Raw genomic sequence first — 13,345 nt, forward strand, 5'->3', positions numbered from 1 at the left:
TCATATTTACAAGTAGTACCTGCCAAAGACACAAGATTCCTTTCAAATAGAACATGCGCAGAACACAAATGAATGTTCCTTTTGATCGGGATATCCCGATAGGCATATACATGACCCGATTTTCGAGTTAAAAAGGGGTAAAATTCGGGTTTTTAAAAACCGGAATATGAGCATATTCAGTCTTTTCAAAAGGGTTATTGGTGTTTACATGGCCGTAATATTCCGGTTATGATAGGTTTATTTGACTGTATGTAAACGTAGCCATTGTTACGCCGAAGAGCCACGTTACTAGCGTAGTGACCACTGAACTCTATACTACTGGAAGGGGCATCACGGCTGACCCCATGAAGCCACTGGTCGGCCATCTTGCTTCACCCAAAAAAGCACACATGCATACACATACATGTATCTTCATTCACTACATTTATTATGGTTCGGTATAAAAATTAACACGAATTAACAAAAATTCCATTGAAACAGAGTAAATTTACTAGACCCAAATCTCAAAATTTCTCTCCAGTTTAAGGTTTTTCCTACCTCTATGGTGTAAAATTACAGTGCATAACAACTCAGTTTCAGTGTTCACAAGGTATTTGTTATGAAAAGGATCTACGTAGTATCAAAGTTAAATGCAACACATACCTTTAGAAGAAGATCAGGAAAGTCAAATATTGTTGGAACTGCATTTTGTCGCAATCTAACAGTCTGGCCGGTCCTGTCGAAGTTCCTGGCATCTCCAACTCCTCTTAGTTGTTAGCCTTTCTTGTTTTGGCTGAAACAACATGGCGACTTCTATACTTCCAGTGGCTTCAGGCCTCCAATGCGCAGCAAGCGATCGGGGCCATTCCAGTAGTAGAGTTAAGTGGTAGTGACACCTCGCCACACCATACTACTAGCCGGCTAGCGACTAGCTTCACCACACACTCGCCTGCAGTGCTTGCTCACAATGCCTCACGCCACTACCGAAAGGTAACGCTCTATATTGGAGCGAGCTGTGTTGTTTTTTCTGAGTTGGGAAACGTTAACGCTAGGTGTAATGTTCGTCTCCATGTTGCTATGTGAAATCAATGCGCCCAGAAAGGAAGTTCCGGTAATGATTAAAATGTCCAAAATACAGCAAAATACTGTAAGTATTACATGTTATCATGAATGTATATGTTACTACATGGTTACAGCATGAGATGTTTTAATAGGGGGCTTTCTAGGCGGAAAAGGTGTGTCCTTTACGTGCATCAATTACCTGCCTCTTTTTATCTGTTTTGATATCTTTGAGAACGCAAGACGTGTGTGTTCATGCGCTTGTCAGTCCCCTAACGGTGTGCACCAAGATTTGGGGTTTAATAGCAGCGCCACCAAGTGCTGCATTTGTCAGAAAAATAATAGCACAGGCAACACAGTAGGGGTGCATGTTGTGACATACTTTCACCCTTTTGTTTGGAGCGGTTCAGGAGCAGTAGAAGAGTAAGTGTTAGCTATTTTTACTATTCCCATTTTACCTTCCTCTAGTTACTTTCACCCACTTCCTATCTCTCCTCCTCCTGTGTGTGTCCTTACGTCTCGCTTCCGTGCATTAGCCATGGCTGACGGTGTGAGGTGGAATGCGGCTCAACATTCAGTTTTTAAAATAGCCTCCTTGCCTAAGAATCCACCACTCCTAATAAGGCAGAGGGCAGTGACTACATCTGGCGCCCCAAAATATCAGCGTACCACCTCACCCAGAATAAAAACTCCTTTTTTTTCCACTTGTCTTGATATAGCGAAAGTGTTGAGAGCCACGGTGTGTTTGGGCAAACAATATAGAGCCGACATAGAGGCCAGATAACGTGATGCCATGTTGAGTTTCTGTCTTATCTAACAGTGAAGATTGGCAGCAAGTCCTGTTTATGTGGATGTAGAAAATACACCAACATATCCAAGCAGACAGGGTCGGGATCATGTAGTTGCTTATGTTATGAATCTCCATTACAAGTGATTTTAAATAGGGTGACCATCTTTGGGTTTTGCTAGTAAAGTGCTTAGAAGCAATCATCTTGCAATATAATTATATCATTTTAAAACTAAAGCTTCTGATAAACAAATAATAAAAAAATATTTCCAGTTTGTCCCTGAGAAACAACAAAAATACTCACTAATTCTTGCTGCTGTGTGTAATGATTGACAGACCAATGGTAGACATACTAATGCTATCATGAAGACTGTATGACATCATGACTACTAATCAGTGGTGTTATCTTCAATGATTGACAGGTAGACTGACCGATACGATCATGAAGACTGGGTGTAATCACAACTAACAATCGGTGGTACTGTGTGTAATGACTAACAGGTAGACTCAACAATATTTAGACGAGTGCAACTGATGCCAGCCAGTGTGTCTGTGCGAGAGTACTGTATGTTGGTAAACCGCTCTTCCTGACGCCTTAAGAGTCACAACGGGCATCAAGTTGACAGTTTGGGGATTTTGGCTCGATACCTAGCGCTCTCGAATCTTTATCAGTGGACCCTGGTTTGAGACACAGACGGAAGGTGGGGCTGGCTGGATCAGGCGGGTGATGGGGATTGGGTAAAATCACGACTACCAATCCGTGGTGCCGTGTGTAATGACTGGTAGGCCGACCAATATTTACTTGAAGACTTGGTGTCATCATAGCTACCAATATGTTGTGCTGTCAAAATGATTAACCAATGTTTACCTGAAGTGGTCTATAGCGAGTGACGTCGAGAGCAGCCGACGACTGCATGGACAACCATTGAAAAGCTGGTCAATGACAGTCGAGAGTCCCAGAGATCATAAAAATTCAAGAAGCTGAGCCTTAAGCAGAAACACAAACCAAATTGTTGTAGAAATTGTGGATGCTTGTTTTAGGTCCCAAAAAGAGGACATTCGGAGAATATGTCTCACCTTAAAGCTCTTCTTTGAAACTTTTAATTGTGTGTTCCTGCAGGATCCTGGTCGGGGCGCCACAGGCAGCAGGTCAGGGTCCCTTGCGGGGCAGTCGACCGGGAGCCCTATTCAAGTGTCCAATCACACCAGAGGAGTATGACTGTGAGAGGGTGGACATTGATGGTGAAGGTGAGTTGAAATCCTAATCAGAGTCACTCGAAGCAACAAAACTTTGTTTCATCAAGTTGTGATGTCCTTCAGTGAGTCTAAGCAGAGAGAACAAAGACAACCAGTGGCTGGGAGTCACCGTCAAGAGTCAGGGCATTGGAGGCAAGGTGGTGGTAAGTCAACATCGCCTCAGTATCTCCTGCATGAAAAGGAATGTGCTTAAAAGATGACTCCCAAATGTCATTTGTCAGACTTGCGCTCACCTCTACGAGCTCAGGCAACGTGTGCACCAACCCTCGGAGACACGCGACCCGATTGGACGCTGCTACGTCCTGAGCGAAGACCTGACGGAGCGAGATGACCTGGACGGAGGGGAGTGGAAATTCTGTGAGGGTCGGCCGCAGGGTCACGAGCAGTTTGGATTCTGTCAGCAGGGTCTTGCCGTCAGTTTTACCCCAGACAACAACTTCATTCTGTTTGGGGCGCCCGGGACCTACAACTGGAAAGGTAGGGCGGCCTGCAAGGGGTTTGGACCAATTAAAGATTGTAACTAGATTGGTAGTCGGAGTAGCAAAGAAAGTAGAGTCTTACCTCCTGGGTTACATAAGCAACAAAATGAATGAGTTGTTTGTTAATAAAAATGTATCAAAAATACAGTGGCTCCCCGCACATTTGCGATTCGGATATTTTTGTCAAAAATACGTTTAAAACTCTTAACATTTCCGCAGAAAACACACCTTATTCACCATTTGTCGGCAATGTTTTATAAATATGTGATTAATATGTGAAAATTGTGCAGCATACTAGTACCACTGTTAAAAAAAGCCCCAAATTTGTACATGTTTATGTCTTTATGCTTCAACTGATAATGTTTTTTGTCAAGACTTGAGATTTCGCACGTTGTTTGGCGATCCTTGACCACACCATAGTTGTGTGCTTTGACTGGCTGCATCACAACTCCATCTGTTCATTGTTCGTCATGATGAGTACCTAGAAATTGTATACTTGCATGTTTATAATTGGAAATGCGTTTAATAGGTGTGTGAGGCATATTTAGAACATCAAACCTGGATTGTGCATTTAGCATTTAGCATTACGGTCCTGGAGCTCAAGATAATAATTTCAAGTCACTTGTATTGCAAATGTTAATCCAAAATTGGTGGACTATGTATTTGCAGATTTTCTCTATTTGCTGGTTGCCTTGGGACGTAAATCCCACAAAAAGCCAGGATCTACAGTCGATTCTACTCCAGTCCTATGAATGGCAGTAACATACATGATCAACTCATTGTAAACTGCCCTAAAAATGGAAGACAACCAGGCTGTGTTTGCACTTGTCGCGGTATTTTGGTCCAATATATTATTTCAACCATTCGAAAATGACCAATTCTCAGATGTTTCACAATCATGTCTAGCCTTGATGCTGGAATTTAGACAGTTTAAAAGTGCTTTTAGTAAGCCTTACTGGGAGCACGCCATTTTGTGTGTCTGTAGCTTTAACGCCAATGCTAATGCTAATGTATTGTATTTGTCTACACCTGTCTCCAACAGAATGTGCATTGCCACAACACGCTATTGTGTACTTTATCCCCTTTTTACATATACACTGTAACTCTGCATTTGTCCAACATTAGCAACACTAGCATGGCTATGTGAGCTACAGTGCTAACATTACGCTCACATTTGAACAGTGACATCGTGCTAGATCAACCTTACAGCTCCAATGTCTGTCGTTGCTCCAGGCTTTAGTTTAAGATGTGTAGTGAAGCCTGATTTTTTTCCTCAAAACTGTCACTGCTCATATCTCAAGTGGGTTGGCGGTGGTATCATGTCCATAAGGAAGGAGGTTTTTTTCTTTATGATGTCGTGAAAAGCAGCACCTTCAAGGGTTTCAGCGCTTCTTCTCACAAACTAAGTGAGGAGATTATATCATTTTTTCACATTTGGTGCTGATAAACATGCTTAAGGGACACATATTACTGTTAGGACATTAGTAAAAACTACATTTTGCATAATAGGGGCCCTTTAAACCAGATACTGAAGTGTGAACAGAGCCTAAGGTGTTTTTACATTTTTATTATTAAAACAAATATTACTTTCAATCAATCAGACTCAGTCCAGTAGTTTGAGAGTCAGAGTAACATGAGTTTTATCAAATGAAACACGCTCAAGCTAACAATCCATTAATAGAAACAATTATAATTGATTTATGAGACCATGTCCTAATTGGACTGATTTAATCCAAGAAAGCATGCATCATGCATCAGTACTGTGCTCCTTGCAGATCAGTGTGTACCATCGATACCATTTGACAATGATTGCTGAGTCTTCTCTGTGACCATGATGGCGTCCACCAGTGTGTTTTGGGATTGCACAAATGTGTCTTTGCCTCACATATTTCCATTCCAGGTGAAATGCGCGTGCAGCTGCTAAACCAGACTCTGCTCGACCTCGGTTTCTATGACGACGGACCCTACGAGGTGGCAGATCAGAAACAGCTAAATGCCCAGCTCATCCCTGTGCCCTACCACAGTTACCTGGGTAGGAGTTGCCCTCCCTGGTGCTCAGGAGAGGAAGCCAGGGCCGGGACTCAGACTGTACCCCAGTGCATTATGGCTGGAAATCATGTTTGGTTGTCATGGAAACAGATGTATTTTAAGTGTGGATGGCCATTACATCGTGGGGTGCATTCTGAGCCCACCAGAGGGTCTGCGGTGTTTGCAGTTGTTGCAAACTACCGCGCCCTCCCACCAAGACAAAGCATCAATCAATCACAGCTTGTCTCACCTGCACCCTCCTCTCCCCCCCCTTTCTGCTCTGTTGTCACTCTCACCCCACCAACCCTTCCTTACCCTTTACCTCCTTCACATTTCACCACCCTGTCACGCCACCTGCACTCCGCCCCTGTATCCTGCCTTCTTTTCCTGTCTCGGGCCATAGGGCTCTTGTTCATGGCTAGCCCCGTTGAAGATGCTCTGCTGTACAAAACTCTGGAGCCCTCCAGGAAGCCTACAGCCTTTGAGGATGTAGCCCATAATAGCTACTTAGGTTTGTAAGGCGGATGTGTTGTTCTTTGGACCCAACTGGTGTTCAAATTGTTTTTACTTAGAAGTAGCCGAAACTCCCGTCTTTGTCTTTGTCTTAATTACACACTTTTACTGTTAAGAAACAACCACCTCCAAACATGACAATTAGTTTTAATTAAATTTAATTAAATTTAATAAAATTTTATTTTTAACCCTAGAGGCACCTTGGACTGTATATATGTGTGTATATATATATATATATATATATATATATATAAACGTTTTTTTTGTTGCATATTATTGTGTTTACCCATTGAACAACAAAAATCTGTGTTTCCCATAACAAAAAAGGCCTAAAATAATGAAATAATGACAAATGTTAATAAATAATGATTAAAAAAAACGGTGGTTTGGGCTGAAGTTGTTGATAAGATTTGATTCATTAAAAGAAAAAAAAATGATTGAAGAAGAAGTAAAAAAAATACATTTTTTCTTTGACTTTTGCAAGAGGGGCAGTTTGTTTTTTTTTGTATATTTTAGGTTTTTCCTATTGAAAAAAATAAATGACAAACAGGGCATTAACGACATAAAAAAATATAAATAAATAATTTAATTTTTAAAAAATTATTATTTTAAGTTGTTGAAAAGATTTGATGCAGTGAACGTGAAACAAAATATCCATGGTAAGGTCTAGTTCTTGAAAAGATTGATGTGGTGAAATTGAAAAAAAATATTTCCATTTTACATTTTTATTACACTTTTACAAGAGAGACCATTTAGATTTTTTTGTATTTTAATAAACTTTTATAGCTCCAAAAATACTGACGTATCAAAGTCAATATCAATTACCAATGATAATAATGGCATCCCAAATATTACACTAGAACATATTGCATCTTTAGTTTTTTTTCCATTTAAAAATGTATTGGTTATTATGTAAAAATGGCATAAAAACATTGAAAATAAAAATAAATATTGAAAAACTTTATACATGGTTTGGTATGGCACTATTTAAAAGATAATATGCGGTGAAAGTGACAAAAATGTACGCATATATCTTACATTTTATTCATCTTTTTCAAGATTTTTTGGGGGGGACCAAAGGTTAAAAAGTGGCCTCAAGGGTTAAATACATTGGCATATTTTTTTCTTTCTTTTCTTTCTTTTTTTTCTTCTTTTGATGTCATGTTTTGATGGCTGGTTGTCTCTTGTCACAACAGTGAGTTTGTCTGTTGTGTCTTTGTTAGGTCTTTGTTGTCTAAAGTCTGCATGTAGTGTCCAAAAAAAAAAAAGTCTTTGCAGGGTTTCCTGGTGGTGGTTTTCTTGTTAGCCTAGCTTTTTGGGCGTGTTCACTAACAACGGTTGGTGGTTGAATTTGTAGATCAGGGCTTCTCTTCTTGATTGTCATTAATCTGCAGGTATTTGTCTTCAAGCTTAATGACCCATCGTCGATTTAACAGGACCTTTTCATGGTTTTAACGTTGGATTGCGGTTCCATTACGTCTCACTGACTGCGTGGATCTCCCCGTAAATCTCCTAGTTCACATACCTCCAGGCCTGCTTCACCCTTTGGCTCGTCTCCTTGACAACACTAATTCCCATGTGACATTTTAGCCTTCATTAGTACACTTGCTCTCATTGATCCTGGCGAGATGTTATGACGCACCTGCATGCTTACGAAAAGAGCCTGTTCTCACAGGAATTTACTGGGATTTTGAATGAAAACTTTTTTTGTTTTTGTTTACTATTTTATGGTAATATGACCTTTGGTTTTGAAATTATAGCAAAAAAACCCGAAACATTTTTATGCATCACTATGACATTTTGGTGCATTGCTGCAACGATTCCATCGTATAATTTCCTACTAAATTCTTGTGAGACCACTAAATACCATAGACGCAGCAATAGCTTATTATGATTATTGTTTCCCAACCAATAATTGAATCACATACTGTATGGATTTTTAATTCACATGTAGAAAAGAAATCATGCAGCACAACGTTTTGGCTATTTAGAGTGTCAATTCAAATGTCTAATTCGTCAATTTAGAGTGTTGTTTTCAAATTTCAAATTTGTCATTGTGATCATTTATGTTCTCCAAATTAAACAACAGAAGGCGGAAAAATATACGTATAACAGTCTTTAAAAAAATAAACATGTTAGTCCAGTTGCTCGGATAAAAGAAACACAAAGCATATTAACATTTTTTTAGCTTTTCTAGAGGTAAAAAAACAAATGAGCAAAAAAATTTGTTTGGTTATTAGTTTTTTAAAATTTTGTATCTCTTTATTTATTGTTATTTTGTTATTTCTATACTATTAACATAAAATTAAATATAAAATAATTATAGTAAATGTAGAATATGACAATAAAATAAAAGGACCTCAGTATTTGGGTTTTTTCTTTCTTTCTTGTTTTTTATAAATATGATATGATATGATATGCCCCGCGACCCCAATTAGGATAAGCGGCATAGAAAACAGATGGGTGGATGGATATGATATGATATAAAATACTATATTTGTTTTTGTTTTTGTTATTCCATACATTATCATTATAACATAAAAAAAAATTGTAATACAGTATATTTTAAATGGAGAAAATGAAAATAAAAAGAAAAGTATCTAAAAATATACTAGGAATAGGAACTAAATGTTTTTTATGACATATACTATAAACAGCAACTAAAAGATGACAAATAAATATAAATGAATGACATGAATGTTAAATGAAAGTATGTAAAAAAAAAAATAGGAAGTGAATATTTTGTCGAATTGTTATTCGTCATTTCTGTGCATATAAAAGTATGCATGGCCTTGATGAGGGCACAGCTCTGTAGAAAATTTAGCTTTAAGACCTACCACACTGAAAATAATCAATTCCGCACTTTAGTTTTACTGCGATGACGTGCGCGTTAAAAGCTACCATGTGTGGCAAAAGTAGCACCTCGCCTCCGCTAGTCATGTTTTTTTTTTTTTTTTTTTACGGGAGTTGAGCTGCATTCCACACCTGCCACCCTGTAGCTGCTGTCTCGACCTTGTCTCCAAGTTTAATGTCAACTAACAAACCCCTTTGTCACACCCTGAGCATGTTTTAGACAAGCAAATGCATGCGCTTTGCTTCTGTTTAGACCAGATTGTTGGTATAATGTGTTTTTTTTTGTCACACAACCTTTCTTCCTGATTTATATGTAAGCACATTCCTGTGCACACACACACACATAGCAGACAAAAGAGGAGCTGCTAACTCGAGGCTATAAATCCGATTAATGTCCAGTTGCTATGTTTACATGCCTCAACCAAAATGCAGATCTCCTGAGACATTAGATGAAACTCAGTAGATGTTAGCAGCAGACACACAGCAAGTGCAGAAGCCATCAGGAGATGGACATAAAATCAATAGGCACTTTAGGCACACATTTCATTAGGAAGAAGATGTGCATAAATCCAGACCCTAACTGCCTGCTTGCGTCCCTCCGTCCTCCACCAGGCTTCTCTGTGGACTCGGCCGTGGGAATAATGAACCTCGGGGAGCTGACCTTTGTGGCAGGTGCACCCCGGGCCAATCATACGGGGGCGGTGGTGCTGCTACGTAAAGACAACGTCTACCGCTTGGTGCCGGAGCACATTTTCTGGGGGGAGGAGCTGGCGTCTTCCTTCGGATACTCGGTAGCGACCACCGATCTCAACAATGACGGGTAAAGAAAGAAATGTCTCTTGCATTGTTAAATCATTTTTCCACCAAATGGTAGAGGTCAGTTTGCCACGGTACGATTAGGCCCAGGCAAGCACTCATCAGGCTTGGCTTTCCATCATGAGGTGTGCACGAAATAAATAGTGTACCAGCAAATGGGGGACCAAGTACCTCCCCCAGTTTTCTGCCTCCCTATATATCAGAAGCCTCTTTCACACTGCCCACACTGTGACTGCAGAGTGCGACTGTGAATGGGTGGGAAGTCCACCTGCCAATTTTCCAGATTCAGACATAGTGTCAAAGGTATAACAGAGGTGGGAACCCCCCTGGCTTAAATTGTATTCTGCAACGCCTTATTATTATTTCATACTGTATGTCACAACCGATGGTGACGCATCTAATAAACTGAGGTCCGCTGGGTTCTGTGTGAAATGCTCAGACAGATACAATGAATGCTGCACTGACTATTTTGCTCTCTGATGCATGAATTTTGTGGGATCTATGTGTGAAAGATTCTCAGGTCTTTTCAGAGGTTGGATGAAACCTGTGTGAAAGTGTGTCCTGCAAAAGTTCAACACTGGACAGTCACTCTGGCTCCATTGTCCATGTAATTACCTGGTGACAGAAGGATGTGTTGCTGTGTGAAAGGGAATACAATTGCTGTAATATCCCGCTTTCCCTCGGTTTTGTGTAAAACACAAAGGTGACATATTGCCAGATCTTCCGGTACGGTTCTGATGCGGCTATTATGAGGGATCTCTGTGTGAAAGAAGCTCCTGTAACATGACAGAAACTGGACAGTTCTCCACTGACCAATCAACAGACAGTGGTATGTCTAGCATGTACTCCTCTAACAGGCACCCCAATGAAGCGATCCTATGCTGAACCGAACTGCTTGGTGGAAACTGTGCTATCCTACTCCACACTGTCTTGAAAGAGTATTCAGGTCAGGCATCTCTACTGGTGTCCTTAGCTGGACCGACCTGATTGTGGGTGCTCCGAATTTCTTCGACCGCAAAGCAGAGATTGGCGGCGCCGTCTACGTGTACCTCAACCCCTTTGGTCACTGGGACGATCAGGCTCGGCCCATCCGTCTCAACGGGACGTACGATTCCATGTTTGGCATGACGGTCAGCAACATAGGAGATCTGGACCAGGATGGATACGGAGGTGAGAGTCTAACAAGGTCAGAGATACTGTATGCTGAAATAGAGACAATTTCTTTCCCTCAAGGTTAGATTTTACACATGTACCTCATAGGGTGAACTGGACTTCAAGGTAACGATGTTTTTTCCAGGGTCCAATGGTGCTCGCATGGTGTTTGAAGAAGCACTTTTTTGGTCATTTTGGCCATTTCTTGGGGTTTGTCAGTGTGTGGGGCCGATCATCAAATTTTACTAGAAATAATCAGATCTCTTTCAATGATGTGAAGGTGTGAGGATTCCAGGTCTCGACCTTCACCAGACTGCAGTCACTCTAGTGCCGGACTCTCAAACTCAATTTACCTGAGGTCTGTCGGAAGTAGAGTCTTACTCTGGAATAATTTGTGTACATTTATGTCCAGATATCGCCGTTGGAGCTCCATTTGATGGAGACGGCAAGGTGTTCATCTACAGGGGTTCAGATGCGGGGATTGAAACAAAACCTGCTCAGGTGAGCTGTCAGGGGAAAGAACACATAAAAAGAAAAAAAAAAAACGAGTGATCAAGGTTCTTTCTACCACCAGGTCCTGGATGGTCGAGACTTTGATGTGAGGCGTTTTGGATACTCTATCTCAGGTGGCCTGGACATTGATGAGAACCACTATCCAGACATCGCCGTGGGCTCCCTCAATAATTCCGTTGTGCTCTTCAGGTAGGAAAAATACCTTCCTAATCTTTTATTGCAACTGAACCACACTGAACATTCCATTGTATCCCCAAAAGGTCTCGTCCAGTCATTCACGTGATCCGAGAGATATCTATCGACCCACAGTACATTGATCTGGCCCAGTACAACTGCAAGGGCAGAGATGGAGTCTGGTATGAAGTGATCTAAACAACATTGTAAAGGGACAGTTGGGATTTGGCATGAAGTTGTATGACATCCTTATCAGCAGTGTAGTGCATCAACAGTGACTTAACCCTCGCTTAGTCCACTTAGCAATACAACCTCATGTAAAAAAATCTATCTACTATCGATCTACTGTCCCTTTAAATCCGTGTGTGTTCTTCATCCATTTTGTTTCTTTTAGCATCGAAGTTAAGGCCTGCTTCATCTTCACCGCCCACCCAGTCCACTACTCACCTCATATAAGTGAGTCTCACCATATATCAATATTTAGCAACCCACTGGAGATAAATAACTATAATAAGTAATATCCTGATGTTTCTGTATTCCAATCCACCCTCAAGCCCTGGTGGTACGCTTTGAAGCTGACACCGAGCGCAGGAAATTGGGCCTGCCGCACCGTGTCAACTTCCTGGGTCGCAGTTCCCTGGAGCCCGAGTACACTCAGACCGAGGAAGTGGAGTTGCATCGCCAGAAGCACCCGGCGTGCACCACAGCTGTTTTCCAGCTCCATGTCAGTAACATATCTTCTACTCAACTGTAGTGCATGTACTGTATCAAGTGAAAAGTTTGGACGCAGTTTCTCATTTAATAGCATGGGGAGGTTTCTTCAGATTTATGGCTACTTTTTGGCTTACAAGAATCCGCTGATCCCCTTGGAATAAGCCCCCTAGTGGGCTAAAGTAAAATAAGAAGAATGTACTGTAAGTAAGTAAAAAGAACATTTTTAGGAACACATAGCATTTCTTACTCAACAGCATTAAGATAATACACTTTGACTGTTACAAAGTGCTTTGCTGAGTTGATGACTTTTAATTTATTGTTTCTTTGTTTACTATTTATACCATCTTTTATAAGACTGTGTCTAAAAACTATTCAAATTAAATTAAAATAAATTAAATTACATAAAATAATACGATTAAAAAAATATTTTATGCATTAAATTAAAAGAAATAAAAATGAAATTAAAAAAATAACCTTTTGTGTGAGTTAATTATTTTTTTCTGTATTAAAAAAATGTTAAATTAAAATAACGTAAAATAAAATGAAATATTTAAAATCTTTTACATGTTCATTTTTGGACCTGACTGCAATGAAATTAAAATGAAATTAATGGTCTTAATATTTTATTTTATATTTTATAAAAAATCTTTAATTAAAATATATATACTGTACAGTCCATCCATCCATCCATCTTCTGTGCCGCTTATCCTCACTAGAGTCGTGGGGGTATGCTGGAGCCTATCCCACCTAACTGGGCATGAGGCGTGGTACACCTTGGACTTTTCGCCAGCCAATCGAAGGGCACATACAGTATAAACAAACAACCATTCACAATCACATTCATAGCTATGGACAATTTATAGTCGGCAATTAACCCAACATGCATGTTATTAAAATGTGGGAGGAAACCAGAGAACCCGGAGAAAACCCACACATGCACGGGGAGAACATGCAAACTCCACACACCGATATACTGTACAGTATAGTATAAAAATTATATATATATATATATATATATACA

At 40.1% G+C, this 13,345-nt stretch overlaps 1 protein-coding gene across 4 annotated transcripts in view; it reads left to right on the forward strand.

Annotated features, from left to right (window-relative positions):
* itga7 (integrin, alpha 7) overlaps positions 1–13,345 on the forward strand; it is a 49,730-nt gene that overhangs the window by 23,737 nt on the left and 12,648 nt on the right. For 2 of the 4 annotated variants that reach the window (XR_008572289.1, XM_054785300.1), the window contains exons 2-12: positions 2,946–3,073; positions 3,146–3,225; positions 3,304–3,559; positions 5,462–5,593; positions 9,568–9,775; positions 10,745–10,941; positions 11,336–11,424; positions 11,498–11,625; positions 11,697–11,792; positions 12,005–12,066; positions 12,165–12,334. Coding sequence is in view for 3 of the 4 variants with exons in the window: in XM_054785300.1 (XP_054641275.1) it covers positions 2,946–3,073; positions 3,146–3,225; positions 3,304–3,559; positions 5,462–5,593; positions 9,568–9,775; positions 10,745–10,941; positions 11,336–11,424; positions 11,498–11,625; positions 11,697–11,792; positions 12,005–12,066; positions 12,165–12,334 (1,546 nt within the window). In the remaining variant the exon portion in view is untranslated. Of the gene's footprint in view, positions 1–2,945; positions 3,074–3,145; positions 3,226–3,303; positions 3,560–5,461; positions 5,594–5,992; positions 6,101–9,567; positions 9,776–10,744; positions 10,942–11,335; positions 11,425–11,497; positions 11,626–11,696; positions 11,793–12,004; positions 12,067–12,164; positions 12,335–13,345 lie in introns of all 4 variants that reach the window. The other 2 variants (XM_054785298.1, XM_054785301.1) reach the window with 2 other exon arrangements.

Source organism: Dunckerocampus dactyliophorus, chromosome 8 (assembly GCF_027744805.1).
Source record: "Dunckerocampus dactyliophorus isolate RoL2022-P2 chromosome 8, RoL_Ddac_1.1, whole genome shotgun sequence".
In the NCBI taxonomy this organism is placed as follows: Eukaryota; Metazoa; Chordata; class Actinopteri; order Syngnathiformes; family Syngnathidae; genus Dunckerocampus; species Dunckerocampus dactyliophorus.